Source organism: Pelodiscus sinensis, chromosome 9 (assembly GCF_052426305.1).
Source record: "Pelodiscus sinensis isolate ZL-2025 chromosome 9, ASM5242630v1, whole genome shotgun sequence".
Taxonomy (NCBI): domain Eukaryota; kingdom Metazoa; phylum Chordata; order Testudines; family Trionychidae; genus Pelodiscus; species Pelodiscus sinensis.
In genome coordinates, this window is record NC_143060.1 from 61396450 (window position 1) to 61412481 (window position 16032).

A 16032-nucleotide genomic window follows, 5' to 3' on the forward strand; every position below is an offset into this window, starting at 1 on the left:
TTCTTTTGCTCTTAAATTACTCATGAGCACAGCACAGTTCTGTTATCCAATAAGGTGCCCACCGGTAGTTGGATTTTCCTAGGGTGACATCTGTTGCAGACACTGAACACTATGAAATTACGAGAGAGAGAGAGAGAGAGAGAGAGAGAGACAGAGAGAGAGACAGAGACAGAGACAGAGACAGAGACTGCCTGCAATTATTAGAATGCGTGTGTGTGGTGAATCTTTGAGACTTTGAGGTAGATTAGCTTACTCTGGAATGGCCAACTCCTGTGTAACACAGTGGTTCCCAAAAAGTAAGCACTTAGAAGCATCTATATTAAATATATATATTTTTAACCAGTAGCCATAATACACAAGCCATAATACACAACTTCCTTCTCCTGGTCAATCTTCTCATTTGATTTAGGGATTCCTTGTGGTGCCATCGAATGAGCACACACCTGTCACATCTAATCAAATCCATGGCATGTCCTGTGCTGTTCTGATGAATTCAGATCATAGGATAGTTTGCAGGATAGGTGCTTTTGATGTGTCTTAGGTAATCCAAAGTATTTCTGTGCAAATGGCTGGCTTCATGCTCTACCTTTCCTCCCTATCTAGAGTCGAGATTCCTAGGGTTTACTCTACTATATGTTTGAGAGAGTTTGTGCATCTGTTTGTTCAAGTACACCTCCTAAATGGTAAGAGCTAGGACCATTGGTAAGGCTAAATGTGAAAGTGCCTTCGTGTACCCAGTTAATTGAGGGTAGACAGCTACGGCTGCATGGACTGGAAGGGAGATGAAAACCTTTCCTCCTAGTACAACTGTCTACCTGCCATGGCCAGAGGTGACAGGCGTCTGTAAAATGGGCTGCACAAATTCAGAGCCTGAGAAATTACATTAAGTAGTGCAGGTGAAAGCTTGGAATGCAGCATAATGTCTTCCACAGTTGATGTGAGGAAGTGGGGGGGAGGGTCAGCTCTGGGTTCATTGGCTTTTTCTCCGATATATTTTTTCTCCTATCTTTCTGTATTGGCTCTGCCACTGATTTACTTGGATCCAGTCACTCACCTTCTATATGTCTCATTTCCTTTGTCTGTAAAGTGGGGAGATCACTCACCAGAGACTGTGGGAAAGATTTGTTAGTATTGCACTTTGAAACGGCTAGCACCAGCCCCATAGAATACAAAATATTAGTGCCTTGAGCTGGATTTTTCTCCCTTTTGTATAATGGCACTTACTGGGTTGCACTGACCTCTCTCCCCCCCTCCCCCCCAACCTTTGGCTTTCATGTGACTCCATTAAAAACCTCACATAATCACACATAGGTAGAAGAGCTCAAAAGATACTGTAGTGTGGAGCATAACTCAACAGAACGGTTGTCTTCTGGACCATCCATCAGCTCTCCCTTTTGCAGAGCATATACCATCTCTTGTCCCTTGTGGGATTACCCAGACCACCTCTCCTTTGATATGTGCTCTAAGAACATTCCAGTGATCACAACAGCTTACATGGAAAACAGATATTAGGAAATTAATGTATTTTAGCTTCTTGTAATGTGATTTAGCAGATAGAAAACGGGGGGAACTGGTGGTATGTGACCAGCCAAATTTCTGTGGACCACAGTTTGGGAACATGTGATGTCAAAATAAATTTCTATCAAATTGCCAATTTTAGCATTTATCAATAGACTCTGTCTTGTAGATAGTTTCAGTTCCATATAAATTACATTTAGGCAATCCTTTAAGCTAAAGCAGAAGGAGAGGGATATAAATAACAATGACAAACATCCCTCCTCTGGCTTGGTCACTTGAAATGAAACAAATAAAAAAAAAACATAATCAATTTAAATGGAGAAAAATGAACTGAGTCTAGTTACAAAGCCAATAAGTAAAATTTTTCACTTATTCCTCTGTGGCATTAATTTCCATTTGGTTGTATGTATTACTTGTTACAGATTTCAACTAACATTGCATAGCTCCCTGGGTGCTGACCCAGAGGATCACACGCAAACATCTTTGGTTCTGTATAGCTGTTTAAAGTGGCAGCAGTTTTTATAGTCCTTTTGCTAAGATAGTGCTTAGTCCAGCCATGAGTGCAGAGGCCTGGTGACCTCAAAGGTACCTTTCCATCCTATAATTTGATGATTTCATCTGAAAACCTGTGATGAACAATATCCAAGTGAATCGTAACTGCTAATATGTTCATAACTAATTAGTGGACTCGCAAAGAGGATTTTCATAGTGCCAGTGAATGGAAAGCTCTCCTGGCTAGTTTGGGGCGCTTAGGCTCAGCTAGAAATGGGGCAGAATGGACCACACCACTTCAGGAGAGAGATTGTGGCTCAGTGTGCGTGGTTTCTCCCAGAGCCCCAGGGAGCATAATAGGTCAAACCTTCTCCACTGTCTGTTGCTACCTGCCCTTATCTCTCTAGTAGGTCCTTCCATTGCCCACTTTGGCAAGGGACAGTCTGGCCCGTTAGGCCGTAAAAGTTACATTTGTCTTCCCCTGTAATTATCTAGTGGCCTTTTTGTGCTTTCACATATTACATCAGGTTGAGATGTGCCCCATGCTACTGGAAAATGTGTAGATCACTGAATTTAAAGAGACTAGCTAGGGTTAATTTCAAGAATGCCTTTGTACTTCTTGATTCATTGTAAAACAATGAGTGTTTCAGGAAGACTAATAATATTAGATGATAGTCATATCATGTTATTTCCCCAGCTATGTTTCTGATAGGTATGTCCACTGCACTATCTGTAATTAGTTTTCAGGTGGGAACACCTTAAGTTGAAGGATCAGAATTGCTGTATTTTAAGTCAAGTGCTAATTGTCTGTAGCACATAGCAGCTGGATGCGCACGCCTCATTAGCCATGGTGCCACAAGAAGATAAATTCAAGAGAGATTGGGATCAATCAGGGCATTTCAAGGCTCTTAATGAGTGGCCGTTGCTTAGGCTTTTTCAATTTCACTGGGTTAAAAATTGTCATGGGGGAAATAAAAATAATAAGCATTGCATCTAAAAACTCTACCTTGGAACCGTATTTGTCCACCGTTCAGAATGGGGCGGGGAGGCGGAAATCACAATATAAATTCTGTTTCTAGAACAATGAAGTAAAAAAGTTTCAGAGAGGTAGCTGAGTTAGTCTGTACAGGATAAACTTAAAAAACAACAAATAGTCTGGTAGCACTTTGTTTTGTTAGTCTTTAAAGTGCTACCAGACTATTTGTTGTGTTTTAAGTTTATAATGAAGGAAAAGTTCTTTTTAAAATAGCGCATTAATTAAAAGCTTCGCTGATACTGGGACTTAACCTAAGTTTTGAGAATAATAAATGCCAAACAAATGTTGTTGGAATCCAGCTGTGGCGTGAGTCTCATGGAATGTATGTCGAATTTCTGTTTGCATGGGACGTGAACTGTAGTTATACCATATCTGAAGGGAATTCTTCCAAGATGCCTAAATCTTCATTTCATTCTTTTTCATTTGGTTAGCATAATCCAGGTGCGCGCGCTCTCTCTCTCTCACACACACACTATATTAAACTCTGCCTTTGTATGATCCCTGCCTCTTCATCTGCAGTCATTTCCAATATCTTGCTGAAGTCAGTGCAGTCCCTGTAACTTCCGAAGAAAGCACGTGCTTGAGAGCCTCTCTGTGGCTCTGAATCCGTTCTCTTACCAGGGCAAGTCTACTCCACAGTCAACCTAAGTTGCATCGACTTACGGCCACCACAGTAATGGAATTGATTTTACATGTCCACAGTATAATCCCACCAGGAGCTCTTGCACCAATATAACTGCCAGTGTCAGACATTGTGAGAGTGCTTATGAAAGTCAGCAGTAGTCAAGAGTGCCTACACTGACACTGCGTCGACCTAATTACGTTGACTTAAGTGCTGTGCTTCAAGTGGTGGTGGCATTCGTAAGTTGGAGTGGTGGGTGACTGACATCGTCAGGAGCAACATTCCAGAGATAGATCCGTGTACACTGCCTTGCGTTGATCTAACTCTGAAGTGTAGATTGGGTCTTAGTGTGGAATAGTCAATGAATGTTGTCCTTAATTACCTCTATTATTTGGTTTGTGGTGTCTGCTGGAGATATCAATTTACGTGTCCTAGCTAAACATCCACTCAGCGTGCTGTGGCAGTCACAAAAAAGTGAATGGAATGTTGGGAATCGTTTAGAAAGGGAAAGAGAATAAGATAGAAAATATCATATTGCCGCTATATAAATCCATGGTATTTCCACGTCTTGATTATTGCAGCAGATGCGGTCACTCATCCCCAAAAAGATACACTGGAATTAGAAAAGGTTCAGAAAAGGGCAAAAAAAATGAACAGTTTGCATAGGAGAAGAGATGAATAAGACTGGTACTTTTCAGCATGGAAAATACATGAGTGAGGGGGGATATGATAGAGGGCTAGAAAATCATGACTGGTATGGAGAAAGAAAATAAGGAAGTGTTACTTACTACTTCTCAACACTAGAACTAGGAGTCGTCCAATGAAATTAGTAGGCAGCAGGTTTAAAACAAATGAAAGGAAGTATTTCTTCACACAATGCACAGTTGTTTCTTACCAGAAGATATTGTGAAGGCCAGACCATACCACGGTTCATGGATGGTGGGTGAATGTAGAGCTGGGGGCAACAAGCCCCCAGCCCTCCCCTTCTACCGAGGCTCTGCCCCCCATGGGAGCCGAGGCTCTGCCCCCCTCCTTTCCCAGCCTCTGCCATCGCAGGGGTAAGCTTCCAGCCTAGCTCTGGAGCAGGGGGAGGGCAGGCAGCGCATGGCCCCCCCATCCTCCCTGGTCTCGGAGCACAGGGAGGGAAGGTGATATCTCCTAATACACAATTATTCCTCATCTCCTGGGCTGAAAAATATTACATATGGTGCAGTCTCTGCTCTGTTAACAAAGGCTCAGAAACCACAAGTCTCCAAACAGTCAGTTGTGTGTTTCTGGCTTATTTTTTGGTTCTTTTCTTTTCCCCTGTTTCAGAGGGAGGTCAGGCTATGAAAGTTGCAGTATAATTCTGAAAAAGATTTTTAAAAAAGAACAACTTGTTATTACAATTCTGCAACTGATGGTGGTAAAGGAGGGTTTTGCATAGAGCCAGATCCTGCTGTGACTAATACCTCAGAGGGAAACAGAGAACCAATTGTATCGTCTTCTGGCACAGGCATCCTCACTCTCAGGGTGCTGCTCTGTGAGGTGCTTGCTGCTGCTCTTTCTGGCAGGGCCAACGTGCACACCCCCCATTTGCTGGCAAGCACTGGGGTCTAGTGACAGCATTTTGAGACCTGTGCAGGCTTTTGAGCTTGCTGGCTGTGTTCCCTTGGGGGTATGCCGCACAGGAGCTGAACCCACACAATTTGACTGATGTAATGTTCTTCCGAACAGGATTGATCAGCTGGGTGTGGGACAGTTTGGCACGGACTTCTGAAAATGGTGCAAAAGAGTTTGTTTGTAGTGTTAATGATGCATATCTCTCAAAGTTCCTCATACAGTAATGATTTAGGGGGAAATTTTCAAAGGTGAAAGGCTCCTAAGTCACCTAGGAGTACAGTCAGTCCTCGAGTATATTCTGAAAATATTACCCTTAATTGCCAGCAGCATTTTGAGGCTAACAGCGCATCCATTTTGCACTAATGCAGTGGCTCAGAGGCAGTATTAGAGCCTGTTTTATTAACAGAAGAAATATTGGCTTTGACATTGAGGTTATCCCACTAATAATTTTGAAAAGCTGCCTGGGAGTTTTGCCTTCACCTGAACAGCTGTCAGATCTTGCTTGGAGATCACCTCTGGCAATGTACTTAGCCTCCTTCCAGTGTTGCATTGCAGTCATAAAACTGGCCAGGGACTCCACATTTGGCTGTGGTGCTAGAATAATTGATTTTTCTGAACTAGAAGTGACAGGGCTCTGAGCTGAGTTACGCTGAGGTTGTGATGTAACGAGGTGTTCTTAGGAGTTCACCGCCTGTGTTCAGTGTGTGCTGAGTCTATGAAGAACAGAAGATTTGGTAGAATTCTGGCTGCTGTTGAGTGTGGTGCCATGTGCTAGCTGCCTAATTAATGTATTACATTGCACTGACTGGTTAGTTGGTTACATATTTTTTTATTCCTAGAGCCTCTAAAACCAGGTCTCTTTGTTTTTCAGGACGGTGAAGGTCAGACAGCACTGCATTATGGTAAGCTGGTTTTTGTTTGCCTATTACCTGCCTGGGTTTTCTGTTTGACTAAACAGTACAATGTGTAAAGCAAATTTCAGCAGAAGCAGGGAGCTGTCCAGGAACCGGAGCTGGATTAACCAGGCCAACTAACTTCAACAGCAAATCCCAGTCGGAAGTGTGGGAAAGTGGTGTACAGCTGTTTCACCAAGTGACCTTTGGAATCTCATCAAGCTAATCTGCTGATGTTGGCTTGGTAGCAACACTGTGAGCTATGTTGAGGGAGGCTCCATCCTTTCTCACCTTTACTGTCATCTAACATCTGTCTGGACCCCACCTTCACCTCCCAGTTCATCCCCATCTTCGCCTTCCGTCTCCGCTCGTGTCTCCCTCATTCCACTCTGCATGGTTAACAGGGCTTTCTTCACTTGGGCTCCTCCATCTGGCTGTGGTTGGGGCACTTGTCCTACACTCCACTTGCTGACTCAGTTCCCTTCCTTGAATCTCGCCGCAAAACCTTCCTTTTCCCTTTGGTGAGTGGCTCCCTTTCTGTAGAAAGCCTTTTGTGGTCCTGTTCTGGATGCAGGAGACCTACAGTGAACCCAGGAGTGCCCGCAGTTGCAGGAAGTATGGCTGTTGGACTCGTTAGTGGTGACAAGTTGGGGGAATTGTACCAAAGAGCACCAGCTTTCTGACCCTTGACAAGCCTTGTGGGAAAAAAATCACAGACACAGTACAGTGAATTTTCCTGCCAGAAAAGATTGCTGTGGCTTGACCGGACAAGGAACAAGGTATAAACCTGGCTTACAATGGCAGCAGCAGTCTCAGAGATTCTCTGCGTCATGAAACACGGAGCATCTCTTCTTGAAGCTCTGGCACATGTCGCTCCTGCAGCCAAATAGTAATTAGATTTGACGTGTAAAAACCTGACTTGAAGTTTTAAAAAACTTCTTTTTGTGTCATCTTTTTCGTGACAATTGTGATCTACAAAGTTGAAAAGCAGAGACTTAACATCACACACGCATGGTGCTGATGTGGAGCGAATGAAGCAAAAAGCTTGATAAATCAGAATATTTTCCTAAAATAATGTATCATTTTATACTCCCTCTAAAATATGCACTAGTCATGGTGTAATTAGTGCCACCTGTTGTTCTGATAGTATGTGAGCCTGGCCACAGACTGAAGCAAAGGGTGCACATTGTATTATAGTTAGAATGTTGTTTGTTTTCAGAGGTTTTGATCAAATTGACTGGTGGTAGAATTAACAGAGGTCAACTTAAAATCTGGTCATTTTTAAAAACGGAGGTACAGAAGGGTAGACTACTACGTGCCTGTGTCATCCTCCCATGTTAGTGGGGCTTTACTCACATTTTCCCATTGTTTTTAAAAATGTAATTTTGGTGTCTCATATGCAGTGTTGTTGTATCCAGGGTATTGGAGAGCCAGGGAGGGAGAGGTAATAGAAAGATATTACCTCACTCACCTTGTCTCCTTTGGTCTTTTGTTCCTTTGTCATAGAAACATGCGCGCACACACGAGAAACTTGCTGACTGGTAAGGGGAAACCATAAAAATGACTATGCACAAAGTGCCATGGAGTGAATAGAGTCACTGGGGGGGCAGGGACGGGAATTATTTTGTCTACTTATATAAGTTACAGTCACAATGGCAGGTAACAATTTGGACAGCCACGTGGTCAAGGGAGTAATGTCCCTGAGAGTAAAAACACTCCCAAGAAAATCCTTTTTTTTTTTTAAACCTGCATAGATTGAATAAAAAATTCCTGTAAGAGTGAAAAATATTTTACCTTTAGTTGCTTTTTGATACAATGTTTATTCCTCCCTCTTCCTTCCCATCCATTTGGATTTTACTCACTCATTCTCCTTCACTGTAATCCGTAAGAACGCTTTCTTGGGTCTTTACTGCTCAGGTCCGTTCTACGTCGTTCCCTCCCTGTTCTCCCTGCGTAAATGTGTCTGAACCCAATCTATAAAATGTTTCTTCTCTCTTTTCCCTCTCCCCATTGTCTAGCACTAGTAATATGTTACGTGAAGCCTGAAAAGATCTAGTTAATTTAAAATATTGTTGCGACTCAAGTGATTATTAGTTGGAACTAGAATTTATTGAAAATCCTCAAGTACAGTTGTTACTGGTGCTGCATAATGGGGTTATTAATTTCAGCAGACACACTCAGTATCTGGAGTAAAATGTCTTCTTTTGGCTTTGACTTCAGCATCTTCTTTTGTTACAGCATTACAGTAAACCGAGAAGTGGTTAAATCCCAGGCATGAGGACAGCGCGACAGGCTGTTTTGGGGGGTTTATTCAACCTCCTTTATGAGTTACTTTCCTCTGACAGCTGTCCTTGTGGTGACAGCTCTCCTGATTACAGCAGGTGTCAAACTCTGTCCTAGATGGGTTATAAATCCTGGCTCGTTCCGATTGGCTCTGACCCTGAGTTTAATCGGAGGTTAAGTGGAGGCAACACTTCTGTATGTCCCTCCCAAACAGGCTGCGTGTTACCAGATCCACCTGCCTTTGCTCCCCTGAAGGATTCACTGGCTTCTGGGCACTTGATGTTTGTGGTTACATGCAGTGCTTATTGCAGAGTTGTTTGATATGAGTGTGGTCTCCCTTGTAAATGCCCAGTTAGTCTCCTGCTCACCATACTCCCCTCCTTCCATCCTCAGGGAATACTAAAATCATTGCCTCTGTGCCTCCCAGAGGAAATCAAGGCTTCTCCTTGCTGGTGCCGTCACGTGCTTTCAGAGTGGGCAGGCTCTGTATCCCCATGGGCTCTCTGTCTTCCTTGTGAAGCACCATCTGTTCTGCTTGTTCTGGGCTGTGGGAGGGGACGGTAGAGGGAAAATAAAAAAAAAATGAAATTCATCATCAAAACCCTGAGGATTAATGGAGTCGGCAGGCGAACTGCGCTGAATGAAAATTCATCTTCACCTGTGCCCGTGTCAGGGCCGCCTCTCTGGCACTTGACAAATAGAGGTTCCCAGGGCGCCATAAATTCAGCAGCTGTTCTGATCTCCGGGGACTTGTTTGTGCTTTTCTGAGATGGGCCGATGACCACTCGGATTTCCCCGAATAGCACCAACACATTGGCTCATCTCGGGTTTGGTCCTGAGAGGTGCTGAGTACTTGGCTGAGCAGTCAGTTAGGGATGGGAGTACATATTAGGGTACTTAGCACCTCTCAGAAGCAGACCCATAGCTGGTGCAAAGCTAGCCCTTTTTCTTTGCAGTGTGCGTGTGGAATGGTCTATGCTAGGATCCCCTATTGGTATAACTACACCTCTCAGGAGTGTAAAATATCAACGCCCATAGGAGATATTTCTATAGCTACCTAAGCCCTGGTGTAGAATTTGTCCACTGACCTAGCTTACCACCTCTCTGGGAAGCAGGTGAAGTCATGTAGGCAGTGCAGCAGTGCCACTGTAGCACGTTAAGTGTAGAGGTAGTCAGTTTGGTAGAAATCGGTCACTTCTGGAAGCACTTCCCTGTAGGTGCAGGTTCTGAGGTGTATTCGTACCAGCTGCGCAGGGTCTCATAGACTAGCCTTCGTGGGAAAAGGTGCTGCATGGCTTGCTCAGCTCTCGCGAAATGTCCCTCTCGTAATATTGTTGGATATTTGCTCTCCCGTGCGCTGCTTCCTTTAGCATGTCTGTCTCTTGCTTTACACAGCCTGCTGCTTTGCCATCAGTCCCTTCTCTCCATGGTGTAATGTAAGCTCCAGTCACACCTCGAGTTTGCTTTGATTAAACTTTGCTGCTTGTCCCTTTGGATCTGCCAGAAGCTGCTGTGTAATGTAAAAGACACTCTCGTTACTGCAGCTGATGACATAGAGGAGTAAACTGCTGCATTTGTTAAAGGGCCTGCGATCTCATTAAAAGCAGCAATTAACAGACAGGAGACTGCCCTCCTGACAGTCTCAAGGTAGATCAGCACTGAGACACTTTAGGTCTCACAGGAAATCTGTGCTACAGAGTTATTGTAGGTAAAACCCATGAGCCAGAGCTCCAGCCAGTGGAGACAGGCACAGCTCTTTTCCCCGTATTGAAAAAAGACCATTTTTATCAGTCTGTGTTAAATTGGATAGGGACAAGAAGCAGCAATTTGACCAGCAGTGAGTCCGGAGGGCTGGGAATCTGGTTGAAAAAAAATTTGGTGGTCCCTGGCTGGTGGTTTGCATATGACAGTCATGCTTCCTGAGCCCCTCTTGGTGCTGGAAAGGAACGGGCGCCAAGCCGCAGGTACTCCGGAGCTTTGGAATCTAATTTCTTTTTCCCTGGAGAGTGTGAAGTGAATGGGAGTTCATGGGCAGAGGCGGGGAAGCAAGGGAGGGGTAACAATCTGTGGGATAGACATGGTTCCGAAGTAGGGGGTGTAATAGACTAGTTGACTATCCGATAAGCAAAAGCTTTTCGGATAGTCAAGTAGTTGCTTTTCCCTGCCCCCGTCACCCTCCCCTGCCTCTATAAGAGGCAGCAATGGGAGGAAGCAGGAGCTGGTTCTGGGGGGAGCTAGCTTAAAAGCCGTTTCCCCCCCAGCACCATCTCCATAGGGCAGGAGGCGACGTAGCTTATTCCCGGCTTAGTTTATCAGTTTATTCCCAGCTCATGCCCAGTCCCAGAAGCTGCGCCTCTGCTTGTTGGCTCTTAATACGTTTAAAAATCAAAAGCGCAGCAGGGGAGACCCGGCGTGAGTCAGGACAGCTGATTCCCGGCTCGCACTGGGTCCCACCTGCTGCGCTCCGGCCGGGAATCAGCTGTCCCGGCTCGCACTGGGTCCCCTCTCTACCCTGCTGCAGAGCCTGCCAGCTCTTAATTCATTTAAGACTGTCGGTGGAAAATCCATTGACTAGTCGATTAGTTGATTAAACTACATTTAACATCCCTCCTCCTAAGAAGTCCTGCCTCCACTCTAGGATGGGCCAAGGGACATGTGAAATGCAGCAGTGATTTCTAAAGGTCCTGCCTTGTTCAGTGATCTAGCACAAGCTTTCCTGAAGCAGCACTCCATAGGAATCCTGGAGCTCTTGGTCCAAAATATATCTAGTAGTAGTCAATCCAAATCCACGTAAGTGGTGCTGAATACTCCCCAAAGCGGCATTTACCTGGCCTTGCCAACAGCCAAAATAGCCTTTCCTTGCACTAGCCAGTACACGCTTGAGCTCTAGCGCTAACCTGGCGGCGGCTGGCACTAACCACTGCAGCTGTTGAATGCCCGGCACTGCTGAACTGTAGCACCCGATTAACTGTGCTCTTTGTCTCCAGCCTCTGCCTGTGAGTTTTTCGACATTGTGGAGCTGCTGCTGAAATCAGGAGCTGACCCCACCCTCTTGGACCAAGAAGGCTGCCTGGCTGAAGAGGTGACAGACTGTAAAGCAATCACTTCCATGCTGCAGCAGCACACAGCTGGCAAAGCCTAAGGAGCAGGAGCTGCACCAGCACAAGGCTTCAGGAATGGACAGAAATGGCAATAAACCCCTCCCTTCTCTCCCCTACAGCCCTCTTGAATATGAATCGGGATTTGAGTCGGGAATGATTTTTGGGTGGGCTGGGAGCCTGGCACCTCTACCAGCATACGGAGTTAGGGGAAGGAGCATACACTGTGCATAACAGGATCCATCGTTGCATGCTCTGGAATGTATTACTGCTCTGGGAGGGGGAAGGACTCGGACAACACTTGGCTATGTTTAGATGCGGCTGCTCTTTTGAAAAATATACGCGATCGGTGAGAGGTGAACCAATCGGCCCCGAAGAGTCAGATGCGACCAAAGGAGATTTGTGGAAATCAGGGGTTCCACTGAGGGAAGCTGAGCTGTATTTCTCTGGGCCCAGACAAATACTATCAATAAAAGAGCGAGCACAAGGTCACGTGTTGTCCCTTTCTGGGTGTTAGCATAATGCATCTGAGTCCCGTGACGGTTTTGGGGGTCACCAGCACACTCGGCTCAGAGGCGCATCCCACAAAGGGTTCTTCCCCACGAAAATGACAGAAATAAAGACTGAGCCAGTGCAGGCTCCAAACCAGTTCCAGGGGAGGTGACGGGGTTGTTAGTGTGTGTCGCTCCATATTCCAGATAGGACGTACATTTTTTTTAACATTCATGGACCTGCCTAGTAAAGGGCAAATATGGCAGAGAAACGTTGTCATCAGTGAGTTAGTTTTATCTCCAGCACCTTGTCATATGGATGTAGTTCTCTGACAGTAGAAATACGGTTTGGTCTTGCAGTACAATTAGGGCTGAACCATGTTTTATTCCCCATAGGGCAGGTGTAGATGCTAGTGAAATGTAAGAACCACCTAGAATCTTTCAGTACCTAGCTGGCCTCGGAAAGAGGGTCCGTTAGGAATAGCTTGTGTTTTGGAGGGGATTGTGGAAGTGCAGAAAATATGTATATGACTGCAACTTACTTCCCTGTGAATCGGAGGGGTCCCTACTCTGTTTACTATGTCCCCCCATGGTGCTATGGCCAAAGTCTACAGAGATAGTGCTGTTTAGGGACAGTTCAAGTATGGGTCAGACCTTTCTATGCTGTCAGAGAATTACTGCACTAAGCGGCACTATTAGCAGTGTCTCAATCCAGTAGGCTGTACAGTGTGGCTGGAGCTTCACTGCACTGTCATGAGAGGAATGTGAATCTCTTGGACGCTGTCTCCTTCCCACAATGTGTCCTGAGACCCACTGAGTAAGGACGAGCTAGAAACAAAAGGTTTGCGATTTTGGTCCATTGATTATAACTTGAATATGGTACCAGACCCTTGTTAAACCTGCTAAGATTTGCTGCTCTTTGTTGTGCGTGAGAAAATATCTCCCTTCATAGCAGCCAATTACTGGCCCATGCTCTGCAGTTGCTGAGGATGCTGTGTATATGCATGACAATGGAGCACTGTACAGCCTCCAGGAGAAAAAGCCAGCTCTGTGCAGTGCAGATGGGGGATGTGCCCCTTGATGTACCATGTGACTTTCTTGTTTGTAACCGAGTATTTCCAGAGCCTGTAGTGAATGAGAGCAGCTGGGTACTCAACGCTTTTTAGAATCAACCAGTTTGTTGAAATAGTAGCACTCAAAGGAACTTCAAGAAGTCGTCTTGGCCAGTCCGCAGCACTGTTGGCAGAACTAAGTATTATCTAGACCAGTGGTCCCCAATGCGGTGCCCAAGGGGCACCCGCCAGGGCATTTCTGTGTGCCCACCAAGTGATGAGGGCTGGCCCAAGCCATTCTTGCACCCCGGGCCCTAGGCGCACGGTGCATGAGCGGCCCCACCCCCAGATGCGCGGCGCATGAGTGGCCCCGCCTCTGGGTGCCCAGCAGCCCCAAAAGGTTGGGGACCACTGATCTAGACTAGGGATGTAAGAGTTTAACCGGGTAACTGATAAGATGATGCTAATCCGTTCCTATTACCATTTAGATTCTGCTAGGGAGCCTGCAAAGGCTGTTTAACCATGTAACCAATGGAATTTCCTTCTGCTACATGCAGTGTTCCCTCCAAACTGCACAGCTTCACAGGTGATTAATCACCCCTGCCCTGAGCCCCCTGACAGGGTTGATTAAGCTGCGTGGCAGCTTCACAGGTGATTAGAGGGAACACGGGTTCCATGGTTAATCGTTTAAAACATTTTTTACAATCCTAACCTAGACCATCCGTGGTAGGTGTGTGTCTAACATGCTCTTAGAAATTTCCAGTAATGGAGATTCCACAGCCTCCCTAGACAACTCATTCCAGTGCTTAATTGCCTGACAAGAGGTTTTTCCTAATATGCAGCCTAACATGCATTTGCTCCAATTTCAACCCATTAACTTTTTACCCTGTCCTTGGAGGATAAGGAGAATACAATTTCCTTCCTTTTATGTTCTCGAAAACTGTTGCCATCTCTTCTCCCCCCCCCCCCCCCTTAGTTTTCCCTTCCCAGATTAAACAAACACAGCATTTTCAATTTTTCCCTCCTAGGTCATGTTTTCTAGACCTCTAATGATTTTTGTTGCTCCTCTCTGGACCTTCCCTACTTTGTCCACATATTTCCTAAAATGTGGCACCCAGAACTGTACTCCACTTGAGGCCTAATCAGCGCTGAGTAGACTGGAAGAATTACTTCACGAGTCTTTCTTACGCCGCTCTTGCTAATGCATCCATGATGGATAGGGAGAGTGCTGGCCTTTTCTGAACATCCCAGCGTTTAGTAACCAAAGGATTAAACTCTTACAGACAGTTATGAGGTGTTGGCAGGGAGCCAGGAGAGCCAATAGGAGGAAGGTGTTGAGACTTGAAATGAAAGGAATACCTGTCTGCTCATCTTTTGTGTCTGAGTTTAACCCTGGAGCAAGGAGAACAAGATGAACCAAGCAGAACTACCAGGCCTACAAAAAATACTCGGCATGGAAATGGACTAGACCTCAAAACACAGATCTGTGAGTAGATAGGAAAATGTCCATTTAGATGCAGTTAGGTTATTTTCTTTGTTTTGTTGTTTGGCTAAACTTCTCTGTGCTAAATCCATGTCCAGTCCCCCCTCCTCCCTCCCCACCCCATACACTGTACTTTAAGCTGTATCCCAGGGATGGAATTTTCTCTGTGTTTTTTAATTGTTTTCTCAGTTGCTTTAAAACACCTAGCAACCAAGTATGCTTTATCAGATATCTTTTTGTTTTGTTAATAAAATCACCCTTTTTCAGGCGATGATTTGATTCCTGTGTCCTGGATGGTAATAGGAGGTCTGTGTATGCCTGCCTAGGATTGAGAGGTCAGCTATCTGTTTTCCAAGCTCTCTTGTGGTAAAAGAGCTTCAGGGTACCCCTCTGGAAGAAGTCCACGCGCTTCTTCCTGGGTTCAAAGAGAAAGGGGTTTTTCACTTGGTGGTGGCAGCTACCTATGAAGGCCAGGGAATCTGTGACCTTGGGGAGCTTTTAAGCAAAAACCTATAGAGGCAAGGTATTTTTTAAGGTCTCTTGAGGGCCCCCACCTTCTGCACTCGGCGTGCCAGAGTGGGGAACCACCTTGACAACATCCCAGAATGATGTTTGCTTTTTTTTTTGCAACAGTGTCACGCTGGTCACTTATATTTAGCCTGTGGTCCAGTATGACCCCCTTAGATCCTTTTCTGCAGCTCTCCTTCCTAGGGAATTGTCATGAACCGGAGGAGTGTTGACCAGCACCCAGTGACTAAGGGGTTAACTCAGGTACCTAGCAAAGGTGTCGACCAGGGGGCTGGGAGAGCCAGTCTAGATAGAGGCTTGAAATTTGAATTGGATATAGATTCCCTGCCTGCTTTCTTTGTGTGGGAGAGTTAACACCAGGAGTTGAGAGAGACAGAATTATTTAAACCTAGGCAGGACTACCATGCTCCCCTCCCCACATGGAATTCAGGGCATGGGAGTGGACGGAACAAAGAGAAAATTACAAGTGAGTACCAGGGAAATGTGAGCCCAGTCGTGTCCAGGGTAATTTTTCTTTATTTTGTGGTTTTGTTTGAACTGCTCTGTATCTATGCCTCCCCTCCCCCATTACCATCTAAGCATTGTGCCAGAGATGGTCTCTGGATTTTTTAATTTGTTTTCCTAAGTTGCTCTGTACAGTTAGCAACCAAGTCTGCTTTAGCAAGTTTATCTTTTGTTTTGTAATAAAAATCACTTCTTTTAAGGTGATGAGTTGATTCTTGTGTCCTGGAAAGCCTGTCTGTGGGTGTCTGCAGGCCTCTGACTGAGGGGTCAGCTACCAGAGACTGCAACTTGTTTTTCTCTCTTTCTTTTGGGGCGCAAAAGAACTTGGGGCATCTCGGGGGTGGTTTCAAGTGTTCACCATTTTGTTTAGGGATCAAAAAGCACTTGATGGTGGCAGCGAAATTCCCAAAATCTGTGTATTAGGATGGGG

At 45.3% G+C, this 16032-nt stretch overlaps 1 protein-coding gene across 1 annotated transcript in view; it reads left to right on the forward strand.

The window, feature by feature from the left end:
- Positions 1–15801, forward strand: part of ACBD6 (acyl-CoA binding domain containing 6) — a 124619-nt gene extending 108818 nt beyond the window's left edge. The window contains exons 8-9 of the mRNA XM_075936818.2: positions 6142–6172; positions 11434–15801. Coding sequence (XP_075792933.2) covers positions 6142–6172; positions 11434–11588 — 186 coding nt within the window. The 3' untranslated portion in view covers positions 11589–15801. The remainder of the gene's footprint in view (positions 1–6141; positions 6173–11433) is intronic.
- The last annotated feature ends 231 nt before the right edge of the window (positions 15802–16032 follow it).